General features: G+C 39.2%; 1 protein-coding gene and 1 long non-coding RNA gene across 2 annotated transcripts; both read left to right on the top strand.

Annotated features, from left to right (window-relative positions):
* The first annotated feature begins 488 nt into the window (after nt 1-488).
* Nucleotides 489-6,646, top strand: LOC110064045 (pre-rRNA-processing protein TSR2 homolog). The gene is made up of 5 exons (XM_020771048.2): nt 489-700; nt 1,821-1,912; nt 2,525-2,725; nt 4,582-4,693; nt 6,341-6,646. The coding sequence occupies exons 1-5, from the start codon at nt 511-513 to the stop codon at nt 6,418-6,420; spliced, it is 675 nt and encodes a 224-aa protein (XP_020626707.2). The 5' UTR covers nt 489-510; the 3' UTR covers nt 6,421-6,646.
* A 1,791-nt stretch (nt 6,647-8,437) lies between these two features.
* Nucleotides 8,438-10,123, top strand: LOC149103720 (uncharacterized). Its single transcript, XR_016202007.1, has 2 exons — nt 8,438-8,876; nt 9,004-10,123. It is a non-coding gene; the product is annotated as an uncharacterized LOC149103720 (long non-coding RNA).
* Nucleotides 10,124-21,668: the final 11,545 nt, after the last annotated feature.

Here is a 21,668-nt window from a genome sequence, read left to right as displayed (position 1 = left end):
CCTTTCTCCCATCCCCAGAGATGCCAACCTAAAAAATTCAAAATCCAGGACATCACCATTTTTACCTTGTATGACCCTAAAAAAAGTTGCTTAAAGCAGAGCTGTACAAATTAAACCTCAAAAATGCATCAAATATCAAAAACTTTCCCCCCAAAAATGCCAAAAGTTTGCCAAAATATGCCTGAAAAATGTATTTTATGCGTTTTCATGTGTGTTGTCCAGAACATTTGGTGATCTGTATGGGAAACCGGGAGACTCAGTATGTATCCGGGAAATTTGCAGATAATCCAGGAGAGTTGGCATAGATGCATCCCTTGTTTTTTCCCTTATCCCCTCTCCATTACATCCATCCCTCCCCACTCCCCCAAGAGAGAGTATGTCTACGAAAGGTACCTATTCATCCAGGAATACATGTCCATGCTATTGCTTCATTACATAAGTTGTGGATTTCACATGTGAAGACCCCAAAGACAAGGTGAGAATGCGCCCGCGGTAACTTCAACCAGCGGTATGTCAAAAACTATTACAAATTCCAAAATGGCGGACGCGAGTTCGGATATTTTGTTCGATTCTGTTCGGTTTGTTTTAAGCAATTGGACAGTCATACAACTAGCCGTAGAACATGGATTCGGAGGAAGGGACACTGCCGAAAAAGCAGAATGGATGGTGAATGTTATAAACCAAGTGCTAAGAGAAAATGGTCAGTATTCATATTTTTGAAGCTTCTCAAACCGTTCACGTGTTCTGTACCTTTTTACAGCAGTGCCGGTCGAACCGTGAAATGCCTTACCCATTTAAATACTTATCCATACTTTTCCATTATTTAAAATGATTGTTAACAAGATCATAATCAGAGTTGTTGTTTTAATGATCGTGATGGTTAGACTGTAAACGTTTAGTACACATTTTTTACTTTCGGGCTTACATTTTTATCATTTTATTTCACAAATACATGTATGTCGATCATACAAGTAGAAGCTTTATAGTTATACGTGATGTTGACATAGCCTAGCAGTATCATTCTTCCAATGACTTTTGGTGTCTCGGAAATTTGGTTGCCACTAGATTCACAAAAGAGTAATATAGTTGATTTGATCGGTAGTGTAGCAGCCCTCGTAAGCTGTTATTGTTTTATTACTGCTGCAGCTGTTATTGTTAGGGGCATTGTTTCTGTTGTTTGTTCTATTGTCCTCTCAAAGGCTTTCAAGCCATTCATGTGAGACCTTACGAGAGCTGCAACATGGCCTGATTTGATTGCATGTGAAATACCCAGTGCCTAGTTGGTCACAGGTCTTTGATTAACCTTATTAATTAATATGTATCAATAATTAGTATGGGTTATCGCATGAGAATGAGTAAAAGTAAGGATAAATATCATGTGTGTTTTGGGAAGTTGCAGAAGAGTGGCTTGGAAGTTTCTGCAACTTCCGAAAACATAGTCAAATGATATTTATTAAAGTTAATTTTACAAGGAGTAACATAGTATCAGCTGTAACCACCAAACTCATCCACCGTTTAATACAACTTCTGTTACTTCTTGGGCTCCTGGCCCTATTGACACTGCAATATTCAGCTGAGAAAAGTCCACCAAGCTTCAGTGTCTACATCTTTACAGCTGATACTTAGTTTTGAAAGATTGTCCACAAGATTGTCCAAAAGAGTAATTATTGGAACTTTTCACAGGCTTTCTGTAGAAGCGTTGTTACCTCTTCATGTGTTGCTAATCCCTGTGTCACTAACATTACATTTTAATTGGCACATATATTATATACATATAGTACATGTGCATGCTTGTGCCGATTTATGTTACTCTTTTTCAGAAACCATAGAAAATTATGAATTAGAAGATTATATTGAGGAAATTTTATTCAATGAATTCCACACTGTGGCTGAAGATGGAAGCTTACCAAAGGTTAGCTAAATTCATAGTTACTGTAATTTATTTTCTAAATCTGCATTTTGTCTGAAATGAAAGGTTATCAGTTTAAGATTCCTTTGAAGACTGGTATACTGCAAATCTCATTAGTCAAATGTCATTTTTGAACTCTTGATTAATAGTTTAAAAGTTATCTGACCGGCAATTTAAGAATGTAGGGTAGGTTAAGTACACAATGTAGTTTTTCAGTTAGGAAAGAAGAATTTTTGTCAGCAAAATTTCTCAAAGAAAAACTTGACTATTGTTGACCGTATTACACAAAATACAGAGTGCTTGTATGTGACATATTCCCATGGCCATTTTGCCATTCAAAACAGAAAAGTTGCAGTAATAGACCATATGTGTATTCGTGGCATTGGACTAGAACTAGCTTGCAACTGAGGTTAATGCAGGGAGTGTTTTCAAATCCAAATCACATTTATCTCTTTTTGATGATATTCCCTTGCGTAAGCCTCCATTGCAAGGTAGTTCCAGTCTAATACCGAGAATACAAATATGGCCTATAATTTGTTGTTAACTAATGTTTTTTAATTAGCTGCATACATGTCCCTGTGTTAAAAGAAAGTTAATTACTTTTGTGCTCTTTAGGTTGTTCAGAAACTGTGTGCATTTCAAAGACTATGGAAGGAAGGAAACACAAAGCAGATCCAACAAGAAATTAGTTCAGCTCCAAGACAAAAACTTACACCGTGTGTCAAAAGCAAAGCAGTGACAAGTGACAGTGATAGTGATGATGATGATGACAATAATGAGGCAGATGCACGAGCTCTATGTAATGGACATCAGGAGGTAATAGAAAGCATTGTTCCTTTTTAGGTCTCTGTGGGACAGTGGTTCATTACATTGTGCACGCACCAAGATTGCTGCTCTCAAGTGCAGGGGTTTCATTAATGTTTTCAGCAGGAGGACAACTAGTTTTCACAGGCAGACAAAACTATTTGTACCCTGGTCCCAGAGAGTTTTCTTGATTTTTCTTCCTTTTGCGAAGCGGCGACCACAAGTCACGAAGCGGCGAGAAAGAAAAACCTCTGGTTACCTTGGACTTGAATCTCACTTTCATGCAGATGCCAGCTGTCAAACATGTCAAATTGATAATTACTTATCAGCTGCTAATGGTTTCCACACGGATGGTGGAGAGTGGTATCACTTGACCTACTTGGCCGGGGTCAACACGCGTGTTTGCAAGAATTAATGTTTTTATCTGCAACGATCGCGAAGGCTCTGTCTTGTTAAACATTACTACGGAGCATGTTTCTCCACATACTCATTTTGTAAGAGGGACTCAGGACTTCCAAATAGCAAGGCATAAACTTCTTGTCTCCGCTGCTCAAACTGGCCACTGAAATGGCACGGTTTCGCAGTTCGCGGATACGAGAGTCCACAAAAGACTTAGAGGATACACAACCAGAATTGTGGCATGATGAGGGTATGAATAACCTGACAGGTACAGGTATTTGCAGACATCAGGGAACAACTGAAATATAATTGATTTTCCATGTCTGGTTGGCAGTATGGTAAACAATACATCTTTGCAATTTATGACTGCGAGCAAGGCTTTCTTTTGATTTTTTGTGAGACTTTCAATCTCTGGAAAACGCTCCTCGAGTACCGAAGTCAAAATTCTTCAGAGACACTGTCAGAAACATAATTCATATCAAACACAGGCGAATCTTGAACGTATATAAACTGAGAACTGAAGTATTTTGCAAACAAATTCCTTCCCTGGTAGAGAAGCAAAATTTACCTCAAGAAGTGCAGTGACAGATATCCCCACCGTCCCCTCGGTATTACCAATCAAACGAACCAGTCATATTGATTTGCGTGTTTGTAGAAATATCAACCAATCTGAGCCCTAGGGTCAGATCCTGACCCTGGCATCTGCATGAAAGTGAGATTCAAGTCCAAAGTAACCAGAGATTTTTCTTTCTTGCCGCTTCGCAACTCGTGTTTTCACCGCTTCACAACTCTCTTGTAGCTCTCTCGTAGAAAAATCAAGAAAAACCTCTTGGACCAGGGTAGACTATTTGTCAAGAACTGAACTTCTTTATTAGAAAAACTTTCCCCTAGATGGTCAAACCAGCTGAGCAAAATCGCCCTCACAGCTGGTCACATTGTGCGGTGCCTTGCCCTTAATGAAACCCCTGTAAATGTCTGAATGCTCTGAAATCCTCTTCCTTCAAGCCTAAAAATAAAGCAGTTACTGAAGAGATACATGTAAGCTTTGTATACTTCCTATGGGCAGAGTATTGAATAGGTTTCATCCACTCAGTGTATACATGTAGTCCAGTAATTTGGTTTGCCGAAGTGCTACTCTTCAAATAACGTTCTCGCGCAAAAGGTTTTTTACATTTGACCACTTTGAATTTTATCATGGTGCATAAGCCTCCAGAGGACACTGTTGGTACATGGAGTTGGCTTGGTCTTGTTAAATGTCACAAATACCGGTAGTTAATTTTTTTTTTTTTTTTTAAACTAAAACTTATTATTCCTTCACTCATATCTTCTATATTAATATATTATTTGGCCTGGAACTTCAATAACCCCCAATTCTTACCTCTCACTATTACTAACATAAACACAAAAAATGGAAAGATGACAAGGACACAGGTATGGTGTAGATTAACACTTCTTTATTCGTGTTTTAGGACGACAGGACAAACAATTCTTCAGTAAGTCAACAACTCGACGATCTTCACATCTCCGACAAAAACACTCAACCTGAGCCAGACTGCTCACAGACAGAAACAAGAGGAAATGGTGAGTACTGCAAAAACAAAGCATCCTTTGTTCCTGTCAATCAGTGGCTCATCAATCACAGCACATAGGCTAACTGTGCTTTTCTGTCCCTGAGATACGGGTGGCAAGACGAAAAATAATGCGGTCTAACGTTGAACCTAACGGGACTAGGTCACGCTCTTTTTGAGGGTTGTGTTACATACAGCCCTGCTTTGCAGTGAAAGTAGCGTTGCAACGCCCCAAATAATGACTGCAAACGAGACTTGTTGCTAACTATTACAAAGATGGAATGAAGCGTCTTATCATTGAATAAAAGTCATTGTGTAGTTTGGCTTTTTGTGGACGTCTATTTTATTTATTCATGGCTGACTAGTCGGACTAAACACATCTTTCATACAGTAATTATTTATTTATTTATTTATTTATTTACTTTTAATGCAACTTAGCCTTTTATGGAAATTTAAAATCGATCATTCCACGTTATTAGGAATAGCAAGTGCCTTGGTTTGCCTGTCCCTAGCTACGGCCCTGCTGTTTCCTGATTTATTAGTTTCATAACAACATGAGGAAAATCTAACAAAATCAGTGGCAAAACGCCGTTTGTCGTAAAACATAACTATTATTTTTTTGGTATTGCGTGTAGCTTGGTTTAAATTAATCAAATAGAAATCGTCTTTGTTCCAGTTTGCATGAAAACATTTCATGATTTGAAAAAATCAGTTTGCACCAAGTCAAATCACCAAATCACTAAGTTAGCAGCTAAGAAAACAGAAAGACAAAACAAAACAAAACAAAAACCTTAAAGTTACCTCTGTTAAGAACAGTGGCCAGGGAATGGATGTCGTCTAGGTCACCATGCTTCTCAGTTTGATTGAAAAAAAAAGTGTGAGCTCTCACCGATTTTTGTTTTTCTCTATGGCTAACGGAGTGGGAAAGATGTGCTGTTTTTTGCATGAAATTCTACTTTTGTACTCAGCGCTGTTTTTAACACTGATGCTAACCGCTTTGACGGTAGTGCAGCAGAGCTTGCAAGGAGTCTGAATTCCTTGTAAAAGTATGGACATCTACAAACTAGTTTACCACACCTGGAGAAAGACTATGGAAAATAAGAATAGGGTTTTTCCAAACTGCATCAAAGCTCAAGCAAGTCGGTTTAATTGACGAAATCTTTCAGCCAAGTAGTCGGATTTCATGTAAATTTCACCTAAGCCAAAATATTCAATTGCAGAATCTCCAGAACTTTATCTACCCTAGCTCCTGACGTTACTGTTGTGTGGCCGCTTGCGTCGCAAATACTGTGCGTTCACATTTATTTAGTACTTCGTGGTTACATTTTAGCTAGGAATGTGCTTGGTTTATGTGGGTATCCGGTCGCTTCGCTCCATGGTTGGATCGCTCCAAGCTTGTCGAAGTCAGTTCGCTCCAATGCGCATAAAGATTATTCCTCGTTCTTTTATCCACTGCCAAGCCAAGCTCGGTTACCTGTGTGGAGCGATCTAACCATGGAGCGAAATGACCGTAAATCTTTTTGTGTCTGGGTAAAGAAAATTATGGTTCGGGAAACGTATAGCAAAAGTCTTGAATTCAACATCTAAAAGTTTGTTCGAATCCTGTACAATACATGTATGTATTTGTAATTCTCCTTATCTTTGTATTGCTCTTTTGTAGAACGTTCATCCATTCAGTCGCAAACGCAAGATCAAGACGAGGAAGGATGGGAAGTCGTGCGGAGATCGAAAAAACGTTAAATGATTGCCTCGAGCAAATGAACTTACATTTGAATTTTAGAAAAATGTAGAGTGTTTTTACGGCGGCCATATTAGTCCCAAACAAGAGAACTTTTTTTCAAAAGAAAAGAAGTCATTTCCCAAAGGAGGGAAATGTTATTGTTTCGGAACAATAACATGGCCGCCTTGACGTCATGTGAATACTCTCCAAACCTTGCTGTAAAAATAAATGCTGAATAATAACAAACACGGTGAACCTTGTTTGATTTCGCGCCCATTTTCCAGAGCCTAACAGGTCAAAAGTAGCTGTACCATGGCCAGGATTTTCTACTGCCTCTTTCAAAATATATTGCGCTGGTAGTTGAAATATAAACCAGGTTGGCACTAATAATTTCTATGTGCCACATTCGAGTTATAACTTTTTGTGTCCTCCTCTCGATATGGCTTCAGGCTAGCTTTAAAACGTTAGCGGACAACAACCATTTCATTTCATGTTGCGAATCTTTAACTTTTAAGAAATAGAAAACATTTTTCGTGTTCTATCAAGCTCGAGATTTCTATCACGCATAGAAATCGAGGGCGAATAATCTAATTGTTTAGTATAGATCTACTAGTTGTTCAAAACTACGATCTAAGTCCTCTTCACAGACACTTCGAAAACGCAAAGAAGTGGCCGTCATTTTGTTAACAAGCGCACACTGCTAGGCTGCTCCCTATAATATTATAGTAAGTAGCGTAGCCAATCAGAGAACGGCATTCGTGATAGAACGCGGGTAGATTTACAATTAAACTCGATGGAAACACTGAAAACAATAGTTTCTAATGAAAACACCACGAGGAAAAGAAAGTAAAATGAAACGTGAATTTCGTTTATCAAAATGTAAATTCTCTTTGCCCTCTTCTCTTTGCATTATCACGTCAACAAATCGTGCTGCACAGCTTTTTAGTGCGTTGTTTCACTGCTCTCTAACAGGGTGTTTCTAAAACAACGCAAAGGCAAGTGACCCAGATGCAGAAAAAGGCTCACGTCCACTACGGTGAACAATCGTGACATCGTAAGAACGCAAAAACCCGCTAAGCATAGCGACAAGGGAAAAACATTGGTTCTTTTTGTAAGTTGAGTCGTTTTGTTCGAGTGTTTGTTTGCTTTTTAAAGTTCACCTACGTAAACTATAATTGAAAGGATTAAGAAAAAACACAAACCTGCTGGCGAGCGTCAAAGCACCTTTATAGTTTGAACAAAAGAAGATGATTGGAAGTCTTTATGTTGACGACCATCAAACATGGCAGCGATGACGTCACATGAAAACCGAAAATTCATGACGTATCAGTGAACGCTTGAAACTAGCTTATCGTTAAATTGCCTCAAATAATAGATTTCCACAACAGCAAACTGAAGTAAAAACTTTTTTGTACAAATTATTACAAACCTAGTACAGTAACTTCTTTTTCTCGTGAGTAATGTATGGACTAAATGTACTCTTGTGGTTGTCAGGAAACCTACTTGGTCCTATATGACTTGCGTAAATAAACCGCACAAATGAACTGAACACTTGATCAAAAACACGGAACACAAAGTCAAGTTTCTGACTCTTTACAAAATGTTACCGCTTTCTACCAGTGCATGTATGTTGCTTAGCCGCCAAGCCTTTGTCATTTCGGTCTCTCGGGATTGGTTGTAATTACCATCTAAAGCACTCTCCTTGTCTTAACTCACTCAGGAGGAAAATGATAACAATGAATAGACAAAATTTATTTAAGCGACACACGAAACAGTAATAACCCAGTGGAATGATAAACTATCCCTTCGAAATCTAAAGTAGAGAACTTTTCGCCCTGCTATCTTTGGATGTGACAAACGCAGAGACCATGGGCACGAGGTTGTTGCGGTGCGGCTGTGTCATGAATAAATTTAACAAATTGACGTTAGTTTTTCATACGTCTGTCCTGTTATTGATCATGGATTTCATCATAACATTGTCAAAGTAGCTGTGGATCCACGAGTCGATAGCCGAGTGGATCTGCAGACTACTTTGACATTGTTATGACGAAATGCATTGTCAATAACTGGACAGACTCATGAATAACCAACCTCAATTTGTTTTTTTGAGATAACAAATTGTCAAATTGGCCCCTCTCGCTGGTTGACGCGTTCCATAAATTATAAATTCATGTGTCTGTCCGCTTTTTGACAATGAAAATTGGCCAGTGAGCGAGTGAGAATTTCTGCAGTTATCATAAGAAAGACCTTCGCAGATTCAAAGCCGTTGTCGTGCACGAGAATGCGTAAGAGAATGGTGCGTGACGTAGTTCTTTGTTCTAGTGATTTTATTGTCAAGTTTAACCCCGCACGCAATCCAAGAAGAGATCTTATAAATAACCACAAAAAGTGCACGCAGTATAAAAGCGCATTTGAAACAGAATACGGGACGAGAAAGGGCGAGAGATAGTTCAAGCTAAATCGCAGAATATCGAAGGTGGGTGACGAATTGTTCTGAATAAGCTCAGCTGTTTGATGTCGTAAATGGATTGGGGGCATATATTAGCAGAGTGAACAAAATTGGGCAAATCAAAGATTAATCAGGTGTTTAATTCACTTTACAGGTGTTAATTAAAGAAAGCTTGCAAACATCACAAAGGATTTACCGTGTTGAGAAAGTTGAAATGGATAAATTCAAAGATGCTTTACAAGGTATAATGGATAAGGCAGAATCAAAGACCGAACTTCCAGCCCAAGACATTTTGGAAGAAGCAGCCGAGATGAGTGGTACAGTGACGTTTGGCCTGATATCTCTGCTAGCGAAAGCTATAAGAACTTTTAAATGTGCTGTCAAAGAAGAAGAAATAAAAATGCAGTTACAAGATCAACTTAGAGACAGATGGGGAGCGAACGCACCGGACCTTGACGTTTATATTTAATGGCGGTGTGTGCCCTCATCCAGATATTAGAAATATCAGCCTGCCGGGCAGGTGGATACTGGCGATTATATATTATATCAATGATCGATAATGAAGATAATTCTAAATAGGGCAATCTGAAACGAACAACAGAACAAGATAAATGAAGGATATGTATATTATCAGGGATATTTGAACATTTTGCAAGCAATTTAATCTTTGCCTACTTTCATTGCGTGTTAGCCTATTCAATCATCTTCGCTCGATTAGTGATGGGCGTTTGTCACTGACAGAATGACAAGGCCAGCAGCTTAACAGCTAATACCACTGACAAAAAGATGTTGTTAGAACCTCTTGTAATATTGTTGTACATCCGTAATGTAAGTTCCGTAACGACATTAGAATTTTGAACCCCTCGCTTCCTTCAAGATGGAAATCACGATGTCGACATTTAGGTCAGGCTGTAGCAACCTCGTTCCCAAGCTCTCTCTCCTCTGCCTCCCTTGGTCGTTGAGGCTGTAGATCGCATTGAAATCGTTTCTCGTCCACACAAGCTCGGGACGCTCGTTACAAAAATCCGCTGTCGAGGCGAGTACAGGCGATAAGTCGAATTGATTCTGCGCCTGTATGCAAATAGCTCAGCGGATTCTTTACACCCAAAAAACTCCCTTTGAACTTCTGCGAAGAAAAGAGACTGAAACTTACTTTCGTAATTGCTAATATAGACAACTTTGCTGGAGTATCAGATTAAAATTTTAAGAACAAGGTTAGATTTTCAGATGTTGTTTGAATACCTGATAACTGGAAATAAATCTGAATTATTGGATCACTGAAGTATTGGAAACCACTTACTCAAGCTATGCGAAATTCGTATGACTGAAATTTGAGATTCTGGTTGGGCTGGAAATCTTAGCTATCAGTTGAACTTTTGGCGATTTCTCAGTTATCAGATAAAAGAAAATCAATTTCACTGGCCGATCTTCACGCTCTCTGACCATCTATTAAACGAAGAGCAATTTAAACACGTCGTGTTACAACGAAAACCCAGGGGAGGGATTCCATCCAAACCGTTTGAATGCTCTAGGTTTCAATGTTATCAATATTAATTTCTTTTTGGTCACAGGTTAAAAAGCTAACATAAAATGCTTTCATATTGGTAAGAGTCAAATCCAAATCTTGAAAGGACGGTCCACTCGAGGAAGAGAGAGGACCCTTAGAACGAAGTTGACCCACCTTGTTCCAATAGCGTTTTCACAGGCAGCCATGTTGGTGTCCCAAATCAATGAAACGGCGGCCATGTTGGTGTACCAAACCAATCGTGTTTCTCATTTAAAGACTTTTTATTCGAAATTATTTGCTTGGTCGCTGGCTGGACACAAAGTGGAAACGCTCAATAAGTTGCAAGTCGGATAATACAACAGGATGGCCAAACGTGTGCAACAGGTTTGCACAACAATCCGGTTGCAAGAAGTTGTGTTCAGTTGTAGCGTGCACCCTCCTTCCTTCCTCTGCCTTTTCCTTTTCAGTTTGCTAGTTCCCCACAGTTAGGGAGCCTAGAATAGGCTTTCATGATATAACAACCACACAAGACAAAAAGGTAGATTTTAATTCTTTAACAGTCGTAAAAATATACCTATTTATTACGCGACTGACAAGACAGCGAAGAGAGCCAATAACTAAAATCAACCAATCGGAACGCTATGTTAATGATAAGGACGTGTAACAAGTCTGATATTATCCATGTTTGCAACGGAACTCGCTAGAAAAAGATCTGTCTTGCCTTTTTTATTGTCTGTATGAGGACCTCGTTGTTATCAATCCGTTCTGTCAAAACCTAATAAAACCAATAAGCTCCCAGTATAGCCGCGAGCTTTGTTGATATTAATCAATAATAGGGGACTCAAAATTTGAGTGCGAGTACGAGATCGAGTACGAGAACGACTTTTCAATTCTAGTTTGCAGGCTTCACATCATCAAATCACATGCCCATCTTATCCCATGAGCTACCCTCTCTGCCTAAAACCAGCATGAAGAACTAAGGCTCTGGAAACGTCACTGATTTGAAAATCGAAAATCGTACTCGTACTCAATCTCCTACTCGTAGTTCAATCTAAAGCTCCCGAATTTGTTACCTCCGTACCTCAATAAGTTAAAGTTACATAGATAGTTTTGCCTCCAGACCTTTTGAAAGTTTTTAAGTTTTCTTTCATATCAAAATGTGGTCTTCTGCGTATTATGAGATTTTTATTTTCTATTGAAATCATCCTGTACCAGATTTAAATTACTATTTTAATGGCTTTTTTTTTATAAACGTCAATTCTTTTTTTAATTATCAATTATAATTTTCACTTAATATATCATAGTCTTTTTATGTAATACATTAGAGCCCCCTTTTTTACATTTATCATTTTACAATATATAATTCAGGGTGTTACGGCCGTGTTCATTTGCGTGTTTCACTAATTCTTGTATTTATATCATTATTGCTATTTCATGGCTACATTTAATTTTCGTCGCTTTGTTAGTAACACGTCTTCCCACGATTACCACCAGCCACCATCGCCAACAACGTAATAACACCACTGCGATCATCTCCAACACCCAAAAGACCCCGCCATCGCCACCACCACCACCACTACCTCCACCAAAACCAACACAACCCACACCACACCAAAAAGACACTGCGGCCGCCGCCACCACTACCTCCATCGCAACCAACACCACCCACCACCTCACCAAAAAGACACTGTGGCCGCCGCCACCACTACCCACCACCGCAACCAACGCCACCCACCACCACCACACCAAACAAACACTGCAGCAGCCGCCACCACTGCCTCCACCACCCACCACCACCACACCAAGAACACACAGACATTGCGGCTGCCGCCACCACTACCTCCACCAGAACCAACATCATCCACCACCACCACACCAAAAAGACACTGCAACCGCCGCCACTCACTTCCACCACAACCATAACCAGCACCACCCATCTCTACCATCAACAACAACATAACCCGCTACCTAACGTCAACACAACAACCCTACATTAACACCACCACCACTACCACATCACCCACATAACATACATTTTTCATCAGTGTTATGATTAGATTTTACGGCTTTATTTCAGTAATCGAATCCTGGATGTTTTCAAATGAGTAAATTCTTCAAGCTTTCTCAAAAACGATTTATGTTCACTTACTACGCGACTTGATCTTGTTAAAACTCTTGGAATGCTAGCTCATCCTTATTTACAAGGTGCAAATTGAATTATTTTGTAGTTATTAACTACTTATTAGCCGAGATTGAGGTCATTACGGGAAAATCTCAAAGCGAGACCTTGCAAAGACTGAACGTTCGAGGTTAATAAGTTGTTTATTAGATGGCTTTTTGCTTTGGTTTTGCAGACCCATAATCAGCCCGTGGTCATTACGAAAGAATAATCCCCGAGAATTGGCCAATCAGAGAGCGCGTTATATCGGTTAAGTAATAATGATATCGCAAATGTTTATATCGTTTGAGCGAATTCTCCGAAACCGCTTATTAAGATTTTTCTTGACAGTCAAGTGCGACAAAATCTAACGGCTAGTGACTACGATTAGATCCGCACAGAAGGGGGTAAGTGCGACTTAGCGAGTCCTAGCCAAGAGAAACCACTCTCGACAGTTCATTCTCAATAAATAGGCCAATTTCGATGTGAACAAATTAAATAAATTAATTATTCATCCCTCATCCTCGATGTGATTTCTTTTGTTTTATTCCCCTGACGGACTGGGGGCCAAATTAGAAGTTTAGTATATATCGAGGTTGGCCCGTTAACTTATTGCACCTAGAGGGGCAGCGAATGGTCTAGGCCAGAACGAAACCCTGTCCTCACTCTTGACTAGATGATCAACAGATCATTTCTCCCTTCCACAACTCAATAAATCGTCACAAGATGAGTAAAGATCTTGAATATACGATATTACCTTGATGAACCATTCACCATCCCTTGTTCTACATGTAATATTCATACACTGAGCTTTCTTATTCCTGCCGTACTAGTGTCCCCAAAGTATATAAATGTTTCTGTTAGAATGTTATAAATGTTTCTGTTAGAATGCTATCAGATCTACATTGACCCTGCTAAAGAGACCTTTGTGCTGATATAGAAAAACTGGTCGAAGAAGCTGATATAACTGCATTTGTCTGAAGGACGTAATGACTATGTAAACTCTATGGGTCCATGGCAGATCTGAGTTTCTCTCTAGAGCCATTACGTCAACTGTCTGACTAGACGCAGGTCAAGTAACTGCACGCAGCGAGCATCGATGCCTTGGTGGTCCGCTCCATCGGCTGAAAATAAAAGTAAGAGGCATCGAAATAATTCAGAGACACTTAAGAAATACAGTCAGCTACAAACTCCCCTGTCTTTACTGTCTGGTGTCGGTTTTGAGAAGGTTTACCTGGCATCAGAGTGAGCAGGAACATTCAGCAGGGCTATCTGGATGCAGGGAAAACGACCGTCAGAGTCGGAAGTCTGCAGGGTGTACCACTAGAAAGTTGACCTGTCTCATCACCAATCTGTATTGTGCCAGTCTGGGTGGGGGACATCTGAAATGCTGTGCATTTGAGACTGCACATTGACGGGTGTTCAGATGAAGGTGCAAACAGCGATCGGCTTATCCAGTTGCAAAGTTATGTGGACTTTGGATTAGACTAGTAGCTGGAATAATGCTGATTACATACCAAGCTGAAAAATATAAAGTGTACTACCCAACTACTCAAGACAGGACGCATCTTGATGGGGCATGCGACATATATGGCTGAGACGCTGGGTAGAAATATAGCTGGCTACAATCCTGGCCAAAAGTCCTTGGGATACTTGACAAAATGCCAACTGGTGACACATTATTTTCAAGTGGGAAGTCATTATTAATTTGCAGAACCCCCTCCCCCCCAAAAAACAGCGCTGGATAAGTGGGTGGCCTACTTTGGATGAATCAACATCAACATTGCGTTGGGGGTGGGGAGGGGAGGTCAACAGAAAGACCATATGTTGGCAAAAGTGCACAGTGTCCCAAGCCTTTTTACCAGGATTGTAGGTATGCAACATATATTGAAAAGATGGAACAATTATATAGCAAGCACGTAGAACATGCAGCCTGTTTACAGCACACTCATAGATGAAGATTGCGTTTTTGTTTTTTTGAAATGTATTCATTGTTTGGAGAACTTCAATATCGTTAGCTTAATTTCTGTTGATGATTATGCATATCATTAAGATGCAATCAGGTTATAAAACAACAGTTTCCCATGCAAATTTTAATCTGTCTGTACTGATATCAAAGAGCGTTCTGGAAACTTTATTCAAAAGCTGCAAAGAGCCCACAAAATCCCCAGCCTCCAGTTACAACTGAATGGGTCTAATTAAAACCCAACAAAAACTCTGCATCAGCGTTACAGTTCGCGCCTCTTTTAAAAGAAGTTGCTCCATGAAGCTGCCTGGATTCGCTTAACTGGATCGGCTTGAACTGGCTATACTGGATCAGGTACCTCTCCAGACACGCTATACTGGATTGGTCTGGACTGGCAAGACTAAATCGGACTGCACGAGCTGGACTGGATTAGCCTGGACTGGATCAGCTAGACTGGATTTAGTTAGATTGACTGGACTGATGAGTTCTCTCTTTCAAATTTGTCAAAAAGAAAAGCAATACGAAATCGAAGGTGGAAAAATTAAGAAAGGTGACAAAGCAGTGTTGCCTCATTCTCGTACTTTTCTTTTAATGCTACTTTTAAATATTTGGTTGACCATCAAGACAAAATGTATTCCCAAGTTTACCTCTTTTCAAATCTTTCCGATGCCCATACGAGAGAGTGCGTTCGTAGTCGTGATTTGTTTTTTTCTATTTCCTCTAATCAGCCTGTTCTATGCAGAATTTGGCAACATATTAGTAGAATATCCTTTAGTTCCTTTTTAATCTCTTTAGTCCTCTTACCTGTTTAGTTAAGATGTGCTATGAACCTTTATCCAACCTGTATAGTAAGCAACGAAAACTCCTGATAGTATATTCACAAATCGAACATCACTGGAGGAAGATCCATCCTTCATACCTCAGACCTGTGACCTGGCAATCGTTTTCTGCGTTCTGGATTTAGGCAGCATCAAAAGAAGGAAAAACCTGTATAGACTTGATTTCGAGACGTCTGAGTGAATTATCAATAATCAAGACATGTATTTCACTCAAGTCACTCACTTTCACATACCTCGATGTTTTAAGCTCAATGTGTTGATCAGTCTTCCAGGCCAGTTTTCTAGCACTGTTTCGTTACTTTGTTTTTAATTTTAGCAACATCATAACCTTACCGGCGGTTATAGGGATACTTTGAAGAAAAAAGACGATGAGCTAATTAAAACTGCCAAAGATTTGAAGCTTAAAAAGCATCGAAGCGAGCTCAGCTTGCTAACACTACAAGGTTCTACAAAGCAATACTTACCAACTTACCTTAAGCGTAACAAGAACATCATCCAAAAACATGGCGATGGACTGACTGCTGGATAGCTTCCAGATGGTCGCACTTCGTGTTTCTACCTATATTTCTAACGAAAATACAAAACACAATTGTAAGATAAGCGAGTGTAAATACGACAACAATATGAACGTACCTCAGATTTTAACGTCGCGGGCCTCTTTTGTTTCACTCTGGAACAGTTTAACAGCTTTTGTTATTGCACACTGTTTAAAGAAAACATTTTAACATAAGATGGCTTACAATGATTTACAAAACTGCTTGTTATGGTAAACGTAAACATCTTCTCATCGTCTTCACCTGTTTTTGAGCTAAAGCAACACAAACGAAGAACTAGGTTGTTAAACTCGTTTGTACCGACGCCAACTTATTTAACACCGATCGACAAAACCGCGAGTGGAGAAAATCGTTCAAGTCATCCCCGGACGACTTCTCAGTTCTTGTTTGGACGTTGTTAGATACTTTTTTAGGTTGCCGCCACATTCTGAGAGTTCGAAAATCTTCGGACGCAATTCAACGTAAGTACTACGTCCCCGAAAATGGACGCACGGTATAAATTTCTCAACCGTAAACTATTTTGCGAATTGAGAGAATCTTAAGGCACAGAGAAGGATCGAGTTAACATGATCTAATCATTTGGTATTGTGAAAATCCCTGAAAATAAAATAATTTAAAATTGCATTAGGTTAATTACAGTATTTAAAATCAAATGACACAAAATATGACAAAACAAGCTTTTGCTGATAGCATTTTTTTATTCTCAAATGGAGAGTAACACAAATATTACATACAGTTTCTTAGAGAACATTTCTCGATGAACGCATTAGCAGAGACATTTTTGTTTTGGCAAGCGTCTAAAACGGAAGACAAAACCACACATACGTTTGGCCTAGTTCTCTATCCAGGCAAAAGAAACACAAATAATAAAAACAAAGCACCTCGTTTGTTCTAAAATTAATTTTATTCTCATAGTCTGTGTTCTACAATTTACTTTACCAATCGCTTCAGCTGCTCCCGCTATTGAGCTTCGAATGAGTTCCCGAGAGCCAAGGACATGATTTAAACGAAGACGTCCCCGAAAATGGAGTGACGAAAGTTAACCTCGCGGCGTAATCCAAAAATCGTTTCGAAGAACAAGTAACCTAAGACAGGGAAAAAAAAAATTTGTGATGCAATAAGAGTCCAACCCTGTAAGAAAATGTGTTTGAGTAAGTTAGTTATTAACTCAGACAAATAAAACACGAACTGAGACAGAACATACAGTTTGATCAAAATGAATTTTACTCTCATAGTCTGTGATTTACAACTCAGTGTATCAGTCGCTTCTGCCCCCGAAAATGAGCTTCGAAAGAGTCCCAGAGAGCCAAGGACGTGATTTAAACGAAGGCGTCCCTGTAAATGAACAAACGAAAAGTTTTCAGCCTCAGCGTAATCCTTCGAAGGACAAGTTAGCTAGTGTTAGTTATTTAATTTCAGACAAAACAAACACAAATAAAGACAAAACACCCCGTTTATTCAAAAGCGAATTTTATTCTATGTAGTCTGTGTTCTACATATAAAATCAGTGTACCAGTCGCTTCTGCTTCCGAAATGAGCTTCGAAAGAATTCCAGAGAGCCAAGGACTTGATTTAAACGAAGACGTCCGCGAAAATGGACAGGCGAAATTTTGCAGCCTCAACGTAATCCAAGATTTTTCGAAGAACAAGATAGGTGAGACAGATAAAAATAAATTCCTAATTAATGTAGTAAGAGTCCAATCCTGTAAAAAAATGCGTTAGAGTAAGTTGGTTATTTATTCAGACAAAAAAAAAAAACGAATGAAGGCAGAATGCCTCGTTTGTTCAAAAGTGAATTTTATTCTTATAGTCTGCGTTCTACAACTTAGTGTACCAGTTGCTTGTGCTCCCGAGAATGAGCTTCGAAAGAGTTCCTAGAGAGCCAAGGACATGATTTAAACGAAGACGTCCACGAAAATGGACAGACGAAAGCTAACCTCGGCGTAATCCAAAATTTTTCGAAGGACAATTAAGTTAACTCGAACACGGAAAAAATAAATTTGTAATTTAAGCAGTAAGGGTCCAAAACTGTAAAATATGCATTTGGGTGTAAGTTAGTTTTGATTATCAGACAAAGGAAACACAAATAAAGACATAACACACCGTTTGTTCAAAAGTGAATTTTATTCTCATAGTCTGTTCTACAACTCAGTGTACCAGTCGCTTCTGCTCCCGAAAATGAGCTTCGAAAGAGTTCGCGAGAGCCAAGGACATTATTTAAAATGTCCCCGAAAATGGACAGGCGAAAGTTTTTAACCTCCGTGTGGTCCAAAATGTTTAGCGAATTAAGAACAAGTTAGCTAAGACAGGGGGAAAAATCAATTTGCAATTAATGCAGCAAGAATCCAATCCTATAAAAGATGCGTTTGAGTAAGCCAGTTATTTATTCACACGAAAGAAACTCAGATAAAGACAGAACAGACTGCAGTTTGATCAAAAATGAATTTTATTGTCAAAGTAGTTCTACAACTCAGTATAGCAGTCGCTTCTGCTCCCAAAAATGAGCTTCCAAAGAGTTCAAGAGAGCCAAGGACATTATATAAACGAAGAGGTCCCCGAAATTGGACAGGCGACATTTTGCAACTTCTGCATAATCCAAAATTTTTCGAGGAACAAGTTAGCTAAGAGAGGAGAAAGATCAATTTGTAACAAATGCAACAAGAACCCAACCCTGCAAAAAAAGCGTTTGAATAAGTTTTTTTATTACCAGACAAAAGAAACACAAATAAAGAAAAAAACACAGTTCGTCAAAAACTGAATTTTATTCTCAAAGTATGTGTTCTACAACTCAATGTAGCAGTCGCTTCTGCTCCCACTTATGAGCTTCTTAAGGTTACAGTATACCTTCAGGGGTGTCTCGCGCGCAAGCGGTGTAGCGCGTGCAGTTTAAGCTGTAGATACCTAAACCCCTATATCAAATTAAAGCTTATGGAGCTGGCTATCAAACTATGCCAAGAATTTTGAAAGAAAATGAATTGTCGAATTTTTCACGACCACTAAATGCGAGCGCCCGAATCACCTTTCGAAAGCTACAAGTCAAAGCGAATTTCGTTTTTCGCCAATTTAATTTTTTCCTCGGTTTCAGGGCCCAAAGCGCTTAAAAAACGTGTCTGCGTTTTGGCATATTCAATTGCAGTAAAAAGTTACACAACATTTTCGAAAAAGGATTTAAAAAATGTGGAGTGATCGTACAAAAATCGCTCTCGAAGAAAAAGTTTCTCGAAATTAACAATTCCCAGACACGCTTTTGTAGTTTATATGTTAAAGTAGCCACTGTCCAAATTTAAGAGCAATTGAACAAAATCCCTTTGAGTTGTAACTCTTTAAAGTGTCTGCTTCAAGTGAAAAAATTTATTCGAGAAAACAGCGCTAAGAAAAATTTTCTGCTTCGCAAACAAACTCCGCCCACAAACGCCTTCAACTGGGTTCTCAGATAACTAAGCCAATCAGCGCAGTGAAAGTTTACTACCGTTAACCTCCTGGTGAAATTTATGCGCGAATCTCTAAAAAACTCTTGTGTTTAGCAATGCGCTCAAGGAACCGAAGGCAGAGAGATAATTTTTCTGTAGCTCGGTTTTTCTTGAAGCTGGTCTGGCAAAATGGGGAAGACTAAAAAGGATACGAACGCTAGAGTGGCTGAGCGAAGGAAACAAACAAAAGAAAGCGCAGAGAGCAACTGTGCGTGGGCAACTGTGCATGGATAATATTTCAAATGGTCTCAATGAGTCCGACGATTCGTCGATATCGGACTCAGCATCCCTGTTATTGCTGTCAAGTTCGAAATTTTTACAGAACCTTTCTTTTCTCTTACCACGAATATTTGCCCGCCTTATACGATAACTATAGCTTCATCCGCGTGGCGAACTTTCGCTTCTTCACTCATTGATGTATTTTCATTCGTCCTTCGCTGTTTTCGCTTTTTCGAACTGGTCCATGGTTTAAACGTGGTCTATGTTTACTTATAACTTAATAGAGACACGCCTAATACCAAAAATGCTGGGTAGTCAGAACAACAATGCTGATCAACTGAGTAGTCAATTCGTGACATCCATACAGGTAATTCCCGCGAAAATCGTCTCGGTTGATTGCATACGCGCCATAGGGCTGTCAATCAAGAGGTAAACTTTTACTTCCGGTGAAAACGTAAAACCATCATTTCTCCGCCAATATTTAGCCTTTTTCAAATTTTTTTTTCAGAAATTAGAGATTATTTTTCGACTACTATTTTGACCCAAAAATCCAAATTTGAAGAAAATTGCCGACCCGAAGGTATACTGTAACCTTAAGAGTTCTCGAGAGCAAAGAACGATAATTTTAACGAAGACGTCCCCAAAAGTCAACTAGCGAAATTTTTCAACATCAGCATAATCCAAACTTTTTCGAAGAACTAGTGAAACAGGGAAAAAAGATTTGTAATTAACGCAGTAAGGATCCAACACTGTAAAACCGCGTTGAGTAAGTCAATTATTTATTTAGACAAAAGAAACACAATAATAACGAAATAAAACACTTCCGGTTTGCTCAAGAGAGATTTTATTCTTCGAGTTTGTGCGATAATAGTCGCTCCAACAGTGTTGACTAGCCATGCATTGATAAGATTTAAAACGGAAAAGTCCCCGAAAACGGACAAGAAAAAATAAGCAGTCTTAACATGTTGCCTTCCAACCCACGACGAACAAGTCAGAGGGCCTAAACATATTTGTGACGTGATGAGCGTCGAACCCCTGCAAGTGAAATAAGTTAGATAAAAAGCACAAAATAATGACAGAACGATGCACTCTTTGGTCAAAGGTGATTTTTATTTCCAAAGTCTCATGTTATGCTAGTCCACCATTGCTCCCGAAAATGAGCTTTGACCAAAAAATATTACGTATAAACCTCGTAAGTGAACAGTTATATTATAAAATACTGTAAACCAAAACTGTTTAAAAATTGTGCTCAAAAAATATCTTTATATTAATGTTAGAATATTCTATACTTACAATTCTCAAATGTTACAATACTTCTAGGTACATCAGCTTACATTATGCCACAGGACCTAAAGTAATCCATGAGGGGACGCGCTCCTATTTTTTTTTTTTCTTAAGTGGCCAGAATAACCAAGAATGTTCCTGTGTCAAAACATGGCACTGCTTGTGGAATACCCAGGGTTGCCTGGGCACAAATTTGGGGTTTGAATTGGCCTGCTGTCGAGAAAAATCCGATACCAGGCCCTTGTCGTAGGTTATCGGTTGAAGTCGAAAGCCGAAGACCGATCGTCATCGAAGTAATCCGAAAAGCCGATCCAAACAAAAAAGTTCACCTGGCCGACGCCGAAGCGAGGCTATGCTGTATAACATTAGACTACAACCCGTACTATTGTCCACGCTGTCTATTTCTCTTCGATTATAAAACAAAACTGATCACTAATGTAAGGCCAAAGAATCTCGAAGGAAACAACACTGTGGCCAAGAGGGCGAGTTACATTCCAATGTCCTGTGACAGCATTCATCCACGCGCGTTTTCCACGTTTGACTCGCGTGGCAAAAACAACAGCAACAACAACCTTCATGTTATCATTTTATAGATAGGATTAAATATCACCAAGAGAACGTTTGGAATAAGTGAACAATTATTCACCGACCTCAGAGTGATTAATTGTTGTGGCATGTACCACGTCAGTGAAAGAAGGGGGAAATTTAATTTTTTTTTTCTGAAATCATTCCAGATTATAGAACTGATTGGGTTTTGCTTATCCATTGATAAATCATGCAATTTATACCAGCATTCGAAATGCAATCAGTTCACCTGTGTGG

The sequence above is a fragment of the Orbicella faveolata genome, unplaced genomic scaffold (assembly GCF_042242905.1).
Source record: "Orbicella faveolata isolate gen_17 unplaced genomic scaffold, um_ofav_v1 contig_35, whole genome shotgun sequence".
NCBI classification, from domain to species: domain Eukaryota; kingdom Metazoa; phylum Cnidaria; class Anthozoa; order Scleractinia; family Merulinidae; genus Orbicella; species Orbicella faveolata.
The sequence above is the reverse complement of the archived record's forward strand: the minus strand, read 5'-3'. Positions and strand labels throughout refer to the sequence as shown.

What these genes read in the sequence shown, in the direction of transcription:
- LOC110064045 (XM_020771048.2), top strand. Translation starts at nt 511, where the DNA reads ATGTCAAAAACTATTACAAATTCCAAAATGGCGGACGCGAGTTCGGAT. An exon ending in TATGTAATGGACATCAGGAG is followed by an intron (nt 2,726 to 4,581) that starts GTAATAGAAAGC and finishes TTCGTGTTTTAG; the next exon opens with GACGACAGGACAAACAATTC. An exon ending in GACAGAAACAAGAGGAAATG is followed by an intron (nt 4,694 to 6,340) that starts GTGAGTACTGCA and finishes GCTCTTTTGTAG; the next exon opens with AACGTTCATCCATTCAGTCG.